A 17,829-nucleotide genomic window follows, 5' to 3' on the forward strand; every position below is an offset into this window, starting at 1 on the left:
TTTTTTTTTAGCAAAGCGCGAGCACAAGATGTCAGATATTCACTTACGATGGTAGAGTTTTGCTGGATTCTCGAAGATCTCCATGCAAGGAAGGTCAACGTATTCACATATGTCCGCACCCTCGAGAACAGGATCAAACCCGCATATGGTGTTGATCTCGATGATTGTCGAAAACGTCTTTCGCGGTACGAAGGACAGCCCTTCATGAGCGCCTAACTCGACTTCGATTCCAAAAAGAGCTTCCGCTTCCTCAACGGATATCTCCTTGGATAGATTCAGGTCAGAAAACCAGTGAAGGACGGACCGGCAAATTTTCTTGGATCGTGAATCAAGACGGGGTTCACAGACTGTTAGTGAGAGAGCAGACACATGTTCGCTGTCTGCCATAAACGTTTCCAGCAACTGGAAAGGGTCATAACACGGTGTTATATGAAGGTTAAAGTACATTCGTTGACACACTGGTTATTGGTCAGTATATTTCCGAGTTCCTCTGATATGCTATACCAACGTTCGATGTATTTCATGTTGTGCACCCTACAATCAATGCCCCTTGGGTTCTGATAAGAGGACAATGACAATTTCGAAGCTTGCGCAAACCATGAGTACATCATCCGCCGTGACCTGAGTACGACCCTCTAATGTCCAGGAGGGCGATATCAGAAGACAATGCTCTTGAGTGACAGACAAGTATTGGGCGGTAAATGATCCACTGATGGGTGAATAAGTCAGCAGAAGGTATACATGTATATTCACGTCAATCACACCTGCACATGAGAATCATTCTCATCGTTTATCCATTCTGCGTTCCGTTCAGGCAGCTCAACTGGTACCTTGCCATCCATGGAAGAATCATATGGCACTGTCCGTAAACACGCTACCGGGACCGCAGGGGCATTCAAACTGAAGTATAGGGTTGTATCCCATCGTACAGGCATCGCCTATGAGATAATAAAGGGCGCCGTAAATCTCTATGAGACGGCTTTTGTACAGATTCGTACGATGCATCAGCCAGTTCCATTCTCTGATTGAATCAGAGCGCAGCATCGATTCCGTCACTCGAGTCGAACTGCTTCGCCATCCTGAACTATATCCACCGAATAGAGGCCAATAAAATAGTGAAATGCGAGCCCTGACAGTACGAAGCGACCTTGTTCATTGACATATACATTACTGAGATTCTCATCCTTCTAGACATTAGTAGTTAGAATTAGATAGGCTTTCTCAGGACGTATCATTACTCACAGACACATAGTGCATCCAACCCTGCGGAGATGTATGGTAAAATCTACTGAGGTAACCTGAGGTCGACTAATTTTACCATTCAAGGTTGACACGAAGTAGAGTCGGGAAATGCGTCACCTCTAAATCACTGAACTACAGAAACGCACAATTATTTTAGTAACACTACAGCAAATTTTGAAGAAGCATACTAGTTGTGTATAGAAGTGCAACAACTGAGTTGCAGTAAAGGATACACAATAGTTGGAGATCGAGTGTCGTGTGAAGCCTCCGGACAGGTGTAAGCTTAGAAATATTAAATAAATAATGATTCTCATTACCATGAAATATAACGGCAGTGAAATCCGTAGAGCCGCATACACCGAAGACCTGGGCAATATTCTGGTGCCTAGGTCCAAGACCATAAGATTAGTACTTATGAATACTGTCACAAAATGCTGTAGGCATCCTTAAGATTTATCGGTCTACTTGCATCTACATGGAATTGCTTGAGGACACCTAAGCTCCAGGAGATGAGACAGAATTGATGCAACGCACGGTCGTGGCATCTTGTTCATTGCTGTGGAAACGTCGATATACGTGAACAATTTTGGGCGTGTTACTGTTATTAACGTCGGCTTTATAATCAGTAAACACTAAAGCATTGTCTAGTGGGTGTAGGCGATCTGAAGGATTAAGGAGTTCTCTCTCAAATAGATATCCCCTGGAAGGACATCTCGAATCTGTAATCGACACGCGATCAATCAGTGGATTCCTCGTACAAGAAGAATAAAGTGCAAATCCTTTGTACAAGCCCCGTTCCTTCAATGTCTGGATGTCCGCGCTAAGCTTGTCGGTCTTCTTGCTATGCAAAACACCCCACGTATGTATCTCTTCGTATATCCTATCTGCATGCTTGTCAATGTTAGACATGGCATGCCGTTGTGACGTCTCGATGGGGCTAGTAAGAGCATCTGCACTGGTCTTTAATCCATCTTTGATGTCTGCAATAACGAAACGCGAGTCAATGGAATACGAATCTATGAACGAATGGTAAAGATACTAGATTGGTAAAGGTCTCTGTGAGACGCACGATAAAATCATCCTTGATCGCACGTACGCGTTGCTGGTAACTATTGATAGTGTCCGAAACTTTCTTTGTCCTCAAGAAACTCTTGAACCGATGGTACTTGTGCCGGGTGCTGTTTTACTTCAACAATTCAGCTCATCAAGTATCTGAAAAACGCTTTCATTAAGGAAGCTTCAAGACGTGTTTGTGCTCGCTCACGTTTGAAGCTCTGCACAAATATCACGGAAACGGAGAGCGCTACTTTCGCCGTGTTCTATAACGGTATCCTGAATCACGACCATCGCCTTCCCTATACTCTCCGCCAAATCTAGTAAATCCTTATCGTTCTGGTTAGCTTTCTGTTACCCCTGTTAATGAGCAATAAAACGTGACAAGGATTATTGTGACGTATATCAATGGCCTCCAGTAGAAGTACTACACACCCGAAAACGTTTTTGATGTACAGAAAGGGTGCCATATCCGCGGCAGTCGCGATGAGCTTAGCCATCTGGATCCAGGTTTCCAGGTTAAGTACTGTTGCGGTGCTTTTGAAGGACGACAATGATGGTAAAAGTTCAAGCACCGAAAAGAAAATGTGCTCAACTGACCCTTTCTACTGGGTGCTTGTTTTGACAGCTCTCGTCACACGGATATTTTCATACAGCATTTCACAGTAGTATATACAACATCGGCGATAACATGGCGCTTATGATGTTAGGGGATATTGCTGTGGTGGATGGAACACTACCAAACACCTATTAGTGAAGTCTTCGATATTGAATCGGCCATATCCCGAAGAACCGCTTCGAAAAGTTGATAATGAGCTTGGAGATGCTATGTCCGAGTAAAGAGCTCACCCAAGTCCAATAATACCCAAGAAGGTCTCCGAGTGAATGGTGGAACCGTTAACATTGGCATAACCTGGATGTCATCAGGAACCGTCAACTTAGACAGAGTCACTAAGTTTACCTGCCCGAATCCGAGGTGCCAGTTTCTCTGCAGCACCTAAATCAGACGTCCACAGAGATGATGTAAGTGTGTAATCGGACATATTTGTGAGTTCCACGGCTTCATCAATCGTGTTGAAGGTCGTAATCGAAAGTTCTACAATGCCCATTTAGAGAGCGGACATTCGGATGTCACAAAAGCACCCACCAGGTCCAAAAACTTCCCGCTCCCACAGCCTAGTACCCGGTTTAACGCCGGTGAACACATGTGGTTGTATCACAGAACCATCCCTCGTGACATCTCCTATGAGGACTTGCGCTCCCTCTCCAATAGCCTCGTGGAACATACTCAACACATTCTCTGCCGAACGTTCGGAAAACAAGGCAGAGAGCTTAGCCGTCGGGTCCGTATATGGATCTCCAGCTTTCAGAGATTTGCAGAGTACGCAGATCTTCTCTGTCAAAGCGTCGGATACGCCCCGCTGTACAAGGACTCTGCTGGTAGACATGCAGATTTGGCCAGAGTAGAGGAGGGCTCCGGATACTATGCCTTTTGCGGCGGCATCTATATCGGCGTCGTTGAGAACCTGCGGAAGAATTCTGAGGGAGCGTTGTAGCACAGACTGAGGTATTTGACCTACAATTGAAGGCGCCTTTCCACCAAGCTCGAAAACACAAGGTTTGAGATACTTCGCTGCTTCGCTTGCGATTATCTTTCCTACACGATCGCTCCCTGTGAACTGCAAAGAATGAACATTTCAGCGCAAAGAAACCCCAAAATCTAGCGGCTGACATTAATCTTCCGTACAGCCGGATGCGCAATGATCTCAGCAGTCAAGGCAGGTGAATCCTCCCTCGATATAGAAACTACATTAAGTACCCCTTCGGGCAGTCCGGCCTCATGTAATAGTTCCGCGACGATGAACTGGCTCCTCGGACTCAATTCTGATGATTTCAGCACGACGGTGTTTCCACAAAGAATGGGTACGGCAATAGCACGCAGTGTGAGTGAGATAGGTGCATTCCATGGGGCAATGCCAAAGCTAGCGTATACGACATCGTCGGTCGGAGGAATCCAGACTATGTAAGTACGACTCACATCACACCCATTGCTCTTCTCTGAACGAGGACTTCTGCGCCGGGAACCCTATCCGATGCTGTTCTCTCATCGCCCATAAGATCCCCAAGTTTCGCTGTGTCACGAAGAAAAAGCTGCGAGGAGCCCCAATTATACATACAAAAGTCGATTGGAGCGGCAGTCTCTTCCTTCATGGACTGCAGGATGAGTTGTTTGTAACGGCCAGTGGAGAGGATATCGGCAGCCTTGATAAGAAGGTCTTTCCGCTGCTGGAGCGGAGAATATTCCCACGTCTTGAAGGCAGTATGGGCTGCATCGATGGCCGCGAGGCAGTCAGCGCTGGTCGCTGATGCAGATCTGCCTACTATGGCATGGGAGTATGGGTTCGAGATATCGAATGTCTCGTTATCGCTGGAAGGAACCTTCTGCCCATTGATGAAGAGCGGGGTGAATGGAAGAGCTCCAGACATATCAATACTTTGGACCTCAACTTGATCTAATTTATAACCGTGGAGTATTGTTTGGTAGACATCATGCGCCGGTTGCTGACTATTGATGGTGTCATGAGAAAGGTCACCAGAAAATGGGTGGCCTGTTTATTAGCACATACTGATTTAGAAATGGGACACACATTTAGACAACGAGTGCTTGTACGCGGTGGGTGACATGTAATTCATCAAATCAACCATAACCAGACGATCCATCACTAGTGAAAATATTAAGTTGCAGGCAAATTATTGAAACGATGGGTTCACTCAACAGCAGTTGCTACGGCACAGGTCGGTTCAACCTATGACGTCGGTCCGTTGATGTGGGTGTATCCTACTAGTTTGGCATTGTCAAGGCATATCCTTGAAACAGATAGGATCACTGACCTGAACGTAGCTGACTCGAAATTTGCTGAGAAGTATACACGTTGGATGTTCAAACAGACGATGCCAACGAATACTGGTTCACCAGAGAAACCGCTTCCTCGAGTGTGTCGAAGGCAGTCGTGCAAAAAACTGTGAAATCAGAACATAACAATTGGAATTGTAAAATCAGATTTACCCAGGTCAGATGATTCGCACTCCCAAAGCTTCATACCCACCCGGCTTGACAAGTTGGAGCACCATCAGCCTGCATATCACCGACAGGAACATTCCCGAATCATGTCAATGACAGCTGTTGCTGATTTGGAATGTAGATTTTGAGGAGAATAAGAAGTTACGATCGAAGGTGCGTTACCTCCCAATTCGAGAACAAAAAGTTTAAACTTTGATGGAGACAGATCCGCCAACGTTTTCATTGCCAATGAACCGCTGGGGAGGGTTACAGAATGCGTAGAGTACCAAAAGCAACCATGCCGATATCTTGCGAAGAAGTGGTTGTGCAATGATTTCAGCTGTTAATCTAGGCGTTACCTCCCTCCCCATTGGAACAATTTTCAGAACTCCAGCTTTGTTAAAAAGGCCAAAAATGCTTGTGATTTACGACTGTATTCGGAAGGCCTGAGGATCACTGTATTCCCGCATAGAATGACATAAGTGACTGCGAGAGCCGTCAAGGCTACTGACGGACAAACGGAGAAGCCAAGCGAATGTAAGTGATGATGACAACATACATGGCCGATAACCTGCGAGCCTGAAATAGCGTCTGATGGGGAATGTTTTCCGTGAAGTTAGTGGCAAAAGGAGACGATGCTGTAGATAAAGGCATAAGCAATCTGCCAGTTGCTGACGGCCGTTCCGTTTGCTCCAGTTTTGATTTGAGATAGAGCGATGACCTCGTTGTATTCTGGAGTTTGGAGCATTTGGGCGACATTGTGGAAGATTGCAGAGGCAGTCATTCCCACTACTGAACTGGTGTATGGATTCTGGACATCGAAGACTGTATTGTTGCTGGACGCTTTGGATGTACCATGGATGATGAGAGGAGCAAAGAGAGGCATAACTGAGCTACTCACCGGCATCCTGCATGATAAATACGGATCCTGAGCATCGTACGGATGTGACGTCTTGAAGCTATCCACGATATTCCATTTCTCGAGCTAATTGTGATCCGTTCCTTTCATTGTGACCGCGGCAATGCCACCATTGTGCACATATTCTCCGATGTATATAGAGAACAGAAACCCAGCGTAGGAGTGGTGTGGGAAGACAATGAGACCTGCCTCTCTGGACGCGCCGCAGATGATGAGGAGAGTGATGAGAGGCATAACTGAGTTGCTCACTGTAACGTACATTATAAATACAGTTCCTTCGTATCCAACGGTTGAAGCTATTCCGTTTTTTGAGCTAATGGTGCGCATCCGCTCTGTCACCATCGTACATATATTTGTCGATAGGGAGCTTGTAAAATTTTTGAGCGTCCGAAGGCACAGGCTATCGATGAGAGGACAATGATTCAGTGGCGCGGAAGCAAACAATGATCGCTTGCATTTGAAATTGCAACATCAGACCGACCACGTGTAGCAGCGATCGGCGCACGGACCTCTCTTATCGCTTTTCTTTCCTGAACGTCAACAGCGACGCCCGGACTCTCCTCCTGTTGACGACGACATATTCATCATGGACGTCGACGTTCCGTCACCAAATTCGAATACCGAACCTGTCCGTGACACCGAGCCGAAAGGATCAGGTTTACCCGACAATCAGAACCTAATATCCAGCCATGGGGCAGGCGATTCTTCCATGAAAACGGCAGCCGCACCGGAGAACGAAATCTCCAAGGAGATCTCCGTGAAGGACGCTAGTGTCCAGCAGTCTCCGACGCCGGTCCCAGTGACGACAGAGGCCAGGTCGGACTCGGTAGCTCTACTGCTGCACCCCTCGACTCCCATGGTTGTCGACGTCTCTCCCTCTTCTCCTCCAATGAATACGCCGGAACCCCGTCCGCTCAACGTGACAGATGCCCTCAGCTACCTTGATGCTGTCAAGGTACAGTTCCAGGACCAGCCTGACGTCTATAATCAATTTTTGGACATTATGAAGGAATTTAAGAGCCAGCTGTGCGTTTTTTGTGATCTCTTTTCCCCCTTTTCTTCTTATGGGGAGCGCAGGATCGACACACCAGGTGTCATAGAACGTGTATCACATCTGTTCTTCGGTCACCCTCAGCTCATTATCGGATTCAATACGTTTTTGCCAGCGGGGTATCGTATCGAATGCACCTCGGACGGTCCGACACACAACCGAATCACCGTCATCAATAGCGACGGAACGATTATCCTTTATCAGCAACCCCCCATTCTACCTCCAGGTGAGTGTCACTTATATTCGGGTGACGCACATACGTCGCACGATCAGGATGTTATTCAGCATTCTAGGAGGCCTCTTGTACCGTCATGCCCTACGGGGTTTTGTTCTGCAACATTGTCAGCAGTGCTTATGCCTCCCGCAGGACGAAATCCCGAGGGTCGAACCCCCGATCCCAAAGCTCTTGGCCTCGAACTCGACAAGCAGATAATGGGCCCCGCTTTTGATTACGTGCAAAAGATCAAGCAACGATGTGACCCGGACACGTACCAGCAGTTCCTTGACATTTTGTCACGCTATCACAGGAAGCATGATAATATCGACGAGGTATTTTATTTTTGTTTTACTATTATCGATTCTGTAACCGACAGGGACAGGTATCCAAACAAATAGCCAGACTGTTCAAAGACGATCCCGATTTGAGGGCCGACTTTCATATATTCATGCCAGAGTCAGCCATGATGGACGAAGGCAAGAAGAAGATGGATGGAGGACAGCTACTTCCGCAGAAGAGGAAGAGAAGGTTGGTAGAGAAAGAGACGAAACTGTCGTCAAGCAATCCTCACAAGGTATGTCCGCGCTTTTTGGCTGCTGCGGCCAATCCGACTTTTTACAGGTTAAAAAACTCAAATCGTCTATCTCACAAGACATTCCCTCCGCATTCAAATCTGAACGACGCCATGCTCCTCCTCCACCGCCGGATGACACGCGCTTCTTCGACCGCGTAAAACAATCACTCGATAGCCGAGAATCCTACAACGAATTCCTCAAAGTTATCAATCTCTTCACTCAGGGCATCATTGATATGGGACGGTTGGTCAAAGAGAGTCGGAACTTCCTCGCGGGAGACGGTGAGTTGATGCGGCAGTTCAAAGATATTCTTGGCTGGGACGAAAAGAAGGAGCGGGACTATCATATCTTTGAGCAGCATCAGCTCTTTGGAATGACAAGACCCATTGTCGCCGGTTTCCAAGATCGGCCTACAAGGATGGACATGAGCACGAAGTACGGCAGCTATCGCAAGCTGCATCCTAGTGTGAGCACCCTGTTATCATCCGTCGGATCTTCAACTCATGTACTTGCAGGAAGCTCACGTCACTTGCTCTGGACGCGACGACATGTGCCGTTCCGTGCTAAACGACGAATGGGTTTCGCATCCAACATGGACGAGCGAAGACCCTCCTATGGTATCCACCAAAAAGAACGTCTTTGAAGAAGCCCTTCACCGCAGCGAGGAAGAACGCCACGAATACGACTTCCACATCGAGGCCATCGTTCGCACAATCGCCATCCTCGAACCCATCAGCAACAAAGTCGCACAGCTAAACCCAGAAGAACGAGCCACCTTCAAACTGAAGCCTAATCTGAATGGATCGGCCAAGGCAATCAATCACCGGGTCATCAAGAAGATCTGGGGTCGGGAACCTGGATTAGAGCTGATCCAAGCGATGCAGGATTTCCCTTCACAGACTATCCTTCCGGTCCTAAACCGGCTGAAGGCCAAGGAGGAGGAATGGAAACGGGCACAGAGGGAATGGAACAAAGTGTGGCGAGAGGTCGACGCGAGGAACTACATCAGAAGTCTCGATCACCAGAGCATCACGTTTAGATTGACGGACAAGAGGGCCACTTCGGCCAGGTCGTTCATCAACCAGATTGAGGCCGCACGGGAGGAGCAGATGGCGAAACGCGCGTCGTTGATTGATCCCCTTTTCGGTAGAACACGGCCCTCCCATCAGTTGGAATTCATGATCGACGATGTGTCCGTGATGCAAGATGGACTGAAGCTGACGTTCTCGTTTTTGGACCGCACTCTAGGGCAGATCGCACTCACTGAACGTAAACGGATAGAGCTACTCCTACGTTCGTTTGTTCCCCTTTTCTTCGTTTTGGATCCAGTGGCGTTCAACAATGCTTTCCAAGTCATTCAAGAGAATATGTTTAGCGATCCGAGTGATGCTAGCGATACGGAGGTGTCGAGTGTTGGGAGCTCGAAAGGGAATGGGAAGGGGAGGAAGGGAGGCGTAGGAGCCGCCACGGGTGACTTGAGAAAGAAACTGCTCAAGAGCGAGCAGGCCAAGTCGACGATCAGGAAAACTAGAGCGCAAGAAGCATCGTCTCCTTCTCTGTCTCGCGTGCCATCGCCTACGCCGGCAGATGGTGGTCCAGCCGAGGGTCAGCAACGACGGGTCAAGAACACGTTCTTTACGAATACTAACTTTTATGTTTTGCTGCGATTACTCGAGGTACGCTGGTTGACATTTCGGTTCTGCAACTTCTAATGCTGTTCTCGTGATAAGGTTATGTATACGCGGCTTTTGAAGTTCCGAAACATCTCGAACCAACTCGCGATGGAGGGACCACAAAGCAAAGCACCGCCCATCACTGGACTTTCGGTTCAGGCTACTGCTTTCATTGAGAGCATGAGCGATCCCAACCGCAACGCGAGCCACTTTTACGAGCTGATGCTCGAATCTTGCGAACGCTTGTTCGATAACGAGTTGGAGCAACAAGCGTTTGAGGAACAGATGCGGCTTATGTTTGGAGTCAAGGTATATTTTTTACTTCCACATGATTTGATGATTAGACTGACGACTACTGTGCAGGAAGCCTACAAGATCTTCACCGTTGACAAGCTGATCGGATCGATCATCAAACAGGTGAGAGTGATTATTTCCGCATGTATGTGTTCTAAGCATCTGCCAGGTCGAAATAATCCTAGCCGACACCAAGAGTCAGGAGCTGTTAGAAACTCTGAAGCGGGACCGAAGTATTCCTTCCCTAACAACACAAGACTACCTGAATAGTCGACATAATGCTGAAAAGGTGCTTGGGCCGGATGAGAATCTATTTCGTATCGACTGGGTGCGTGGCATCGGTGTCTTTATATTGTATCTATTGGATTGACGAGATGGGATCAGCTGCCGGAGTCGAAGAAGATGACGGTCCAATTGATTGGAAAGGACGATTCCAGCTTCGATGATTCGGAAGTATTGACAGGACGGTGGCAGGCGTACATAAAAACCTACACTCAGGTGCGTTACTCCTCTGTGATTACCATCGATAATCCTCACCTTACTATACAGACCGGTCCAACAACTGACGTACCTCAAACGAAAGTCAGACGGCCGTTCCTGCGAAAGTGAGTACTGTCCTTGCGTGAATTATCCCAGATGTTTATCATTCTTCATTAGAAATCTGCCGGCGACCATTCCGACTGAACCGAACATCAAGACCAGCGACGGCTTGAAAATCAAAGTGTGCGTCCGTACGTACCGTCTGTTCTTCGTATCGGATTCGGAGGATTATCTGTGGAAGATACGGCAGCAGGAGGATGTACAGAAGGCGACGGAGAACCTGCGAGCCAGGAATGTTCTTCGAAAGAAGTGGTTAGAGAGCTCTTCCAAGCCAGGGCCGGTACCTTCATGACGACGCTGTGTATGTATGCCCCTCGATTTGTTTCGCAACTACTTGCTGTATGTCATTTTGGCCCTTCTCGAAATCCAACTTAGACTGTCTTCTGCGGTACGACCCCCATGGCGAACATCTAATCCCATCACGTTCATTCGTCCTTTGATCTACTTTGAACTTCTTCAGCTCTCGTTGCTCAACTCACTGAACGCCGTCAAGTCATCATTGCACTTTAATGGAGCTAAACAAAGACATCGAAATGGCAGAGCCCCCGGGTAATTCTATACCCCTGCTCTTTGCAACCATAATTAACGTGTTCCAGGTGCTTCTCCAAAGAGCCAAATCTCCGGGGTTCCTAGTCGTCCGTCTATTCTAAACTATTTCTATCACCGAAAGGTATATAAGTACCATCAACAGGCAAGCGCTAAGTTATCAGAAGGTGAAATTGGAGAACGCTAATTGTCCCAACTTGAAATCTCCCAAGTCGAGTTTGCGTCGGACCGTCCGTTTCTAAGATACGGTCAGCCGTGCCTCCGTTTCCTCGTATTATCTCACATTCGTGTTACGCTGGAATACATTCAGAGAGGGTATATGAAGGATTTTTTGCCTAGACTCATGTTCACTCGGCCGCTTTAGATTTGTTTGATTGAGCATTGGCGTACGCTTACCTCTGATATTGAATCAACCATAGTCGAGCATGAGAAAGTTGAAGGGGGCTGGCAACAAAGAGAGGACTCGAGGGTGATTCATGTCATTGCGACTGTCCATGATGCCGACAAATATCAGTGGGCACTCGACAGATACGATTCCTCTACTACTTTAGGTGTTCTGAGCCCGAACATCATCTCTGCCTATGACGAACGCGTGCTATTGCAACTACGTTGGAATGCACTGTAAGGAGGTTTGTGGGTCTGAGTCCTATATCCATATTATCATGTAAAAGATTTTGTCATCGTACGTTAATGAGGAAAAAGAACAACCACAAGGTAATCTGAAGATGGGAGATCTTGCACAACGCCGCGGGATCATGGAGTGTCAAGCAACATTGATAGCGACAGCCGCCCGCCCGTGTCCGTGCTTATAAAAGGGGTCCTTTTTTTATTTCACCGCATCTTTCCTTCTTTTCCACACCATCTGTCTGTCATAACGGTCGACGCTTCACGACGTAGTTGGGGTCGACATGGCTAAGCGGATCACATGATTATATGGCTCTTGCGCCCTCCTCAATAGAAAGGAGGCGGCAACTCTTCCAATCCCTGTTCTCGCCCAAACGAGGGTCGGGACTGATCATGCAAGGATGCAATGAGCAAAGGTGTCAGAGTTCTGCTATGAAATCAACAACATGTAAGTTAAGAGGAAAGCAGATTTAAACCGCACCGAGGACCCTCTGCGATACCTAATATCTGGTTACCGACTATGAATTTCTGCGTTCCAACGTGCGTCGGACGAACAGAAATGAACACTGTATCTTCGAGAGCCCGGGCATGGAATACATCTTCGTCAGGCCTCTCGGAAGGGCTCAAGTAGGAAGGAACACGGGCTCCCCGGAGGGAACCGGATATCCTTTTCATGTACAGTGCTATCCCTCCTCCAGTATCTGCCTCTCTGAAGCGTGTCAAGTATGGAGATTGTTGGGATACCTCGTATCTCATGGGAGCCGCGAATGTAGGAGAGGCAAGGACTGTAGCCAAGGTTAGGCAGTACGGGGCTCTCATGATGTCGTCTTAGCTGCAGGTGGCTGGTATATAAGCAATCTGCGGACTAGCCGTCAATTCTTAGACTGGAAAGTGATGTTTGAGCCGTATACACATAGACAGAACTTTACTATTAACACATACCGAGATCAGCACGCTGATACGGAACAATTGGGGGGCTGCTGACTAGCTACATCCGATTAAATAGCTACTTGGTTGCTGGTTGACGCCAGGACATCGAAGGCGATGCAGTGTATAAAAGGACTAGGAAGTGGGATTGAGTTGGTACGTAAACTTGAAGGCCAACAATTCAGACATTCGTTATGCAAATTTAAAAATATCAGCCACGTGGGCGTGTCTCAGTTTCATCTCTGACCACAACCATGACGACGGCCGTTATCAAGACGGGATTCCATCCCGCAACTTGAAATAATGTCAACAGGGACATTCTTTTCGCCATGGAGCCCATATCAATAGCGTTAGTAATTCTACTCCAAGCAAGGCTGGCTGCTGATGAAAAACAGAATGATAACGGATTTCTTTCATCCAAATGTTGGTGGGGTAGAGAATCACGTCTACATGTTGAGCGCCAATCTGATAAAGCGTGGCCATAAGGTGTGTCATATGAATACCTTAAGTTTTGCAATCCCTGATAATCCTAGGTCATCGTTATAACACACAGCCATGCACCCGATCGCGTTGGCATTCGCTGGCTCTTTCCTTCGCTCAAAGTATACTACCTCCCTTTTGTACCCATTGCTTCTTCTGCGACGTTGCCCAACTTTTTCACCTTTCTGCCTTACCTCCGGACGATTCTCATTCGGGAGCACATTCACCTCATCCATGCCCATGCCAGTCTATCCTCCCTTGGCCACGAAGGAATCCTGCATTCCCATCTACTTGGTATCAGAACAGTGTTCACTGACCATAGTCTGTTTGGATTCGAAGACGCTGCGAGCATCCTAACGAACAAGCTCCTAGCGGGGACGCTGAGGAATGCCGATGCGGTCATTTGTGTCTCTCATACTGGGTGAGGATTATTCGTTGTATATCTCTGTTGTACTGACTTCTTGCAGGAGGGAGAACACCGTCCTTCGAGGAGAACTCGTTGACGAGTCAGGCAGAGTCCGGGAGAACGTGTACGTTATCCCAAATGCACTGGTGCCGGAGCATTTTCGGCCGGACCCTCCGAAATCCAGCGATACTGGTAAAGACTAGGTTAATGGCCTCCGACCCACTAACATCTTCTCAGTAACCATCGTCGTCGTCTCCCGACTTGCATACCGCAAAGGCATCGACCTCCTCATTGCCACCGCCCCCCGTATCTGCAATGCCTTCCCCAACGTACGCTTCGTCGTCGGTGCGTATCTCACCCCCCATCGCTTTCTCCTTGTTCAACTCCTTCCCAGGCGGCGATGGCCCCAAGCTTATCGACCTCCTCCAAATGCGCGAAGAACTCAACCTTCAAGACCGCATCAAGCTCCTGGGTTCCATTAGACCCAATGATGTCCGCTCAGTCCTCACGCAAGGCGCTATATTCCTCAATACTTCCCTCACAGAATCTTTTGGCATTGCCATCCTCGAAGCAGCGTGTGCAGGGCTATATGTGGTGTCTACGCGTGTGGGCGGGGTGCCGGAGATTCTCCCAGACGACATGATCAGCTTTGCAGAGCCTGAAGAGGATGGTGCGTCCCTTCCTGCCGTTAGTCACCATCTCTTATGCAGTTTCCTGCAGATGTCTTCCGTGCTATATCAGAGGCTATCGACATCATCTCCTCAGGGAGACATGATCCTCTCCGTGCACACGAGAAGATCAAGACATTCTACGATTGGGCGCAGGTCGCGGAGCGCACCGAGGTGGTGTATGATACCGTTGTCAAGTCAAGACAGATGGAACTCTGTGAGAGGATGAAGAGGTTTGTTCGTTCAGTCGCCTCGTTCTTTTTGTTTTGCTTACTTCGTTGGACAGAACAATGGGACTAGGTCCCTTTGCAGGACCGATCTACTTGATCATCCTTGTTGTGGACTGTCTGTTTTTCTTGTTTTTGGAGTGGTGGATCCCGAGAGACGATATGGATTTCGTTGTTAATCATTGGGATCATGATCGGTTTGTTCAGGTTGGTGTTTTTCTTTGTGATCTAATGAGGGTTCGGCTTAGTTTTCTCTGTTTAGTGCGTCGAGCAAGAACAGGGGAATAACATTCGCTAATCAGTAACTATTTGGCGGCTCCTTCGCTATCGACGTTTATCGTTGCCCATCATATGGAGCCGTACTGCCCGACCGATTCGCTTCATCATGAACGTCCGCTTGACTTCGGGCAATGGCTCCGAATCTCTGGCGTAACTCAGCTCCGGAACGGGTTCTCTATCTCGACGGTCTTCGTCGTGTGTAGGAATGAATCATCGTGGAAACCCCATCGAGCCGACGCCTCATCCTCTCCCACCCAATCCATTCTTTGCTTTCCTAGACCAGATCCCCGGCCCTCAGTGGACCCTGAAGATCTCACACAAGTGCTCTGCTGTATACCAGCCGTCCAGTCACGGAACGATCTATGTGCCCGAAGGGGTATCAGCAGCCAAATCGAAGGATCTACATGGGATCTGGTATCGTCGGTGACTGAAAAGACGAAATATTCTTCAGTAGAGATCATTAGAGCCGGAGACGATGCAATGTATGATATCCTGGTTGACTCGACAATCTGTCTCATCCCACTGATCACCCCCATGTCGAAGCTCCAAGCGGTGTGAGGGTGCACAGTTTCTCGTCGTGTGGAGCTCTATCGTGGATTCGCGATGGAAATTATGAACTTGACAAAGCAGTGTTCGGCTGGTGGGTGAAGATCTCAGGTGCTCTGCCTCACTACCCGCATCTCTGTCTGGCTGTTACGCTGGCTCCCAGTGAATTTTTCAATAATATTCATGGCAGGCTAATCTGTTGCCTGATTGCTATGTGGGACCTTCGCTTTCATGGTCTTCCAGTTTTGCATGCGCTATGCGCCGATACCTGCTTCTACTTCGAGAGGGATGGATTACCTCGCGGTTACGCCCTTTCTGTGGGTTTTATTGTCCCCAGTTTCCTTCCCTGTGGCGATCTTCCCGCCACCAACCCCTGACGCAGTGTCAGCGAAACCGTACACAAATATTGTCGACATGGTTTGTACGAACTTGTCTCGTCGGCGTTATCGCCGCGCTATGCTTTCAACGCACCGAAGGACTCCGGATAATAGCTCTTTGAGGCCTTCGACTGGATCCTACGTTCTCAACGTTGAGCGTGTGGAGGTGTCAGTAGATACTTAAGTACATGATGTCGAATCGGTGCCCTTCCGATGGCCCGTGCCATGTAATACTGCTACCTACCTACCTATGTCAGGTGTCCGTGGAACTTGTACATTTGGTGATCATTGAAATAGGTAGGTAGGTAGGTAGTATTACACGGCGCGGTCCATCGGGGAATGCCGGGCGTAGATAATACATTGACGAGTCTGCGAGTTCGCCTCGGCATCATGCAGGTTTTCTACAGGAGAAGTTGCAGTAAGGATTTTGTTAATAATCTGCCCCAGTTCTCCTTTCTTGACACTAGGTTGTAATGGCTCAGGCCCTCACTGAACTCGATGACAAGAGTAGTATATTTGGACTCTTCCTGTGATCCAAGACGCTGAAAAATTCAAATATTCTCTTCTACGTGAACTGCGGAATGGGGAGCTGTCCATTTGTTCAGTGATGACCCCTGATCGCTTACAACTGTAATCACATCTCCCGCGGTATGATTTCGAGATCTCACGGCTCAAGCGCGGTTTGTGCGCTCTAGTTGCGACTGAGCATCGCATTATCCAATGTTCTCTCTTCCACAAATCTCTTCTGGCCCCCCATTCGTCTTCTCCCCCGAGGAGATTCTATGCATCATCTTTGAAGAGACGTGTTCTCTCCCTCCGTTTCGCGTGTCCTCTCAATGACGCGTCCTACAACCATATCGACGTCTGTATGTTTTCATTGGCGCAACATCTGTCTGTCTACTCTCTCCGTATGGTCGAATATCGCCGTCTGTCACACCTCCTCAGACAGTTCTAATGCTGTCGCTCGCCGTATCGATCATTATCAATCCCTATAGACTTTGAATCACAAACTCGCTTCCGATCCCGCCGCTGCGTTCGACAATGCCAGTCATAAAGAAATCGCCTCAGAAATGTCAGCTTTTGACATTCCGATGCAGCACCCCACCGTTCGCGTCTCCATGAATAGCTGCGGAATGTCGTTCTATAATGCCCTTGCATTTCGCTCTCTTGTATTACAGTCAGTTTGAAATCTGTTTTCTGTACGCCACTTCTATAAAACCTTGGACAATTTTCCAAGACGCCCCACCCTATGAAAGTCGGCCCTCAAATCGGGATCGTCTTTGAACAGTCTGGCTATTTGTTTGGATACCTGTCTCCCTGTCGATTACAGAAATCGATAGCGGTAAAACAAAAATAAAATACCTCGTCGATATTATCATGCTTCCTGTGATAGCGTGACAAAATGTCAAGGAACTGCTGGTACGTGTCCGGGTCACATCGTTGCTTGATCTTTTGCACGGTAATCAAAAGCGGGGCCCATTATCTGTTTGTCGAGTTCGAGGCCAAGAGCTTTGGGATCGGGGGTTCGACCCTCGGGATTTCGTCCTGCGGGAGGCATAAGCACTGCTGACAACGTTGCAGAACAAAACCCCGTAGGGAATGACGGTACAAGAGGCCTCCTAGAATGCTGAATAACATCCTGATCGTGCGACGTATGTGCGTCACCCGAATATAAGTGACACTCACCTGGAGGTAGAATGGGGGGTTGTTGATAAAGGATAATCGTTCCGTCGCTATTGATGACGGTGATTCGGTTGTGTGTCGGACCGTCCGAGGTGCATTCGATACGATACCCCGCTGGCAAAAACGTGTTGAATCCGATAATGAGCTGAGGGTGACCGAAGAACAGATGTGATACACGCTCTATGGCACCTGGTGTGTCGATCCTGCCCTTCCTGCAAGAAGAGAAAGGCGAAAAGAAACCACAGAGAATGCATAGCTCTTAAATTCCTTCATAATGTCCAAAAATTGGTTATAGACATCAGGCTGGTCCTGAAACTGTACCTTGACAGCATCAAGGTAGCTGAGGGCATCTGTCACGTTAAGCGGACGGGGTCAATACAT

General features: G+C 48.1%; 9 protein-coding genes across 9 annotated transcripts; 4 read left to right on the plus strand and 5 right to left on the minus strand.

Annotated features, from left to right (window-relative positions):
* Positions 1–845: 845 nt before the first annotated feature.
* Positions 846–2,396, minus strand: BT62DRAFT_97890 (uncharacterized protein). The gene is made up of 8 exons (XM_043189390.1): positions 2,312–2,396; positions 1,775–2,258; positions 1,560–1,627; positions 1,431–1,507; positions 1,360–1,374; positions 1,243–1,298; positions 999–1,187; positions 846–938 (listed from the first exon to the last, which is right to left on the minus strand). Exons 2-7 carry the CDS (start codon positions 2,149–2,151, stop codon positions 1,085–1,087), a joined length of 696 nt encoding a protein of 231 aa, XP_043040523.1. The 5' UTR covers positions 2,152–2,258; positions 2,312–2,396; the 3' UTR covers positions 846–938; positions 999–1,084.
* A 582-nt stretch (positions 2,397–2,978) lies between these two features.
* On the minus strand, positions 2,979–4,782 carry BT62DRAFT_1020517 (aldehyde dehydrogenase; the record flags this gene model as incomplete). The annotated part of the gene is made up of 7 exons (XM_043178264.1): positions 2,979–3,090; positions 3,145–3,208; positions 3,257–3,391; positions 3,443–3,821; positions 3,876–3,974; positions 4,028–4,277; positions 4,334–4,782. The coding sequence occupies 7 exons, from the start codon at positions 4,780–4,782 to the stop codon at positions 2,994–2,996; spliced, it is 1,473 nt and encodes a 490-aa protein (XP_043040524.1). The 3' UTR covers positions 2,979–2,993.
* A 1,068-nt stretch (positions 4,783–5,850) lies between these two features.
* Positions 5,851–6,358, minus strand: BT62DRAFT_97790 (uncharacterized protein). Its single transcript, XM_043189309.1, has one exon. It carries the CDS (start codon positions 6,261–6,263, stop codon positions 5,973–5,975), a length of 291 nt encoding a protein of 96 aa, XP_043040525.1. The 5' UTR covers positions 6,264–6,358; the 3' UTR covers positions 5,851–5,972.
* A 400-nt stretch (positions 6,359–6,758) lies between these two features.
* BT62DRAFT_931597 (uncharacterized protein) lies at positions 6,759–11,100 on the plus strand. The gene is made up of 12 exons (XM_043186163.1): positions 6,759–7,301; positions 7,353–7,552; positions 7,694–7,875; positions 7,926–8,117; positions 8,165–8,584; positions 8,634–9,794; positions 9,849–10,100; positions 10,155–10,208; positions 10,255–10,413; positions 10,470–10,583; positions 10,635–10,690; positions 10,743–11,100. Exons 1-12 carry the CDS (start codon positions 6,985–6,987, stop codon positions 10,975–10,977), a joined length of 3,342 nt encoding a protein of 1,113 aa, XP_043040526.1. The 5' UTR covers positions 6,759–6,984; the 3' UTR covers positions 10,978–11,100.
* A 665-nt stretch (positions 11,101–11,765) lies between these two features.
* Positions 11,766–12,948, minus strand: BT62DRAFT_931598 (uncharacterized protein). The gene is made up of 3 exons (XM_043186164.1): positions 12,798–12,948; positions 12,337–12,739; positions 11,766–12,282 (listed from the first exon to the last, which is right to left on the minus strand). The coding sequence occupies exons 2-3, from the start codon at positions 12,672–12,674 to the stop codon at positions 12,183–12,185; spliced, it is 438 nt and encodes a 145-aa protein (XP_043040527.1). The 5' UTR covers positions 12,675–12,739; positions 12,798–12,948; the 3' UTR covers positions 11,766–12,182.
* Positions 12,949–13,011: 63 nt separating this feature from the next.
* BT62DRAFT_98699 (transferase) lies at positions 13,012–14,929 on the plus strand. The gene is made up of 9 exons (XM_043190037.1): positions 13,012–13,131; positions 13,178–13,268; positions 13,316–13,683; positions 13,730–13,860; positions 13,906–14,013; positions 14,063–14,338; positions 14,389–14,569; positions 14,623–14,770; positions 14,826–14,929. The coding sequence occupies exons 1-9, from the start codon at positions 13,112–13,114 to the stop codon at positions 14,859–14,861; spliced, it is 1,359 nt and encodes a 452-aa protein (XP_043040528.1). The 5' UTR covers positions 13,012–13,111; the 3' UTR covers positions 14,862–14,929.
* Positions 14,638–15,510, plus strand: BT62DRAFT_98726 (uncharacterized protein). Its single transcript, XM_043190056.1, has 2 exons — positions 14,638–14,770; positions 14,826–15,510. Exon 2 carries the CDS (start codon positions 14,915–14,917, stop codon positions 15,398–15,400), a length of 486 nt encoding a protein of 161 aa, XP_043040529.1. The 5' UTR covers positions 14,638–14,770; positions 14,826–14,914; the 3' UTR covers positions 15,401–15,510.
* Positions 15,511–15,619: 109 nt separating this feature from the next.
* On the plus strand, positions 15,620–16,720 carry BT62DRAFT_1005429 (uncharacterized protein; the record flags this gene model as incomplete). The annotated part of the gene is made up of 2 exons (XM_043177149.1): positions 15,620–15,923; positions 16,461–16,720. 2 exons carry the CDS (start codon positions 15,620–15,622, stop codon positions 16,718–16,720), a joined length of 564 nt encoding a protein of 187 aa, XP_043040530.1.
* A 768-nt stretch (positions 16,721–17,488) lies between these two features.
* BT62DRAFT_824720 (PAH2 domain-containing protein) lies at positions 17,489–17,817 on the minus strand (the record flags this gene model as incomplete). The annotated part of the gene is made up of 2 exons (XM_043182375.1): positions 17,489–17,656; positions 17,692–17,817. Coding segments are annotated over 2 exons (294 nt in total), but the record flags the coding sequence as incomplete, so codon positions are not given.
* Between the last annotated feature and the right edge of the window lie 12 nt (positions 17,818–17,829).

The sequence above is a fragment of the Guyanagaster necrorhizus genome (genome assembly GCF_019112545.1).
Source record: "Guyanagaster necrorhizus MCA 3950 unplaced genomic scaffold BT62scaffold_11, whole genome shotgun sequence".
In the NCBI taxonomy this organism is placed as follows: domain Eukaryota; kingdom Fungi; phylum Basidiomycota; class Agaricomycetes; order Agaricales; family Physalacriaceae; genus Guyanagaster; species Guyanagaster necrorhizus.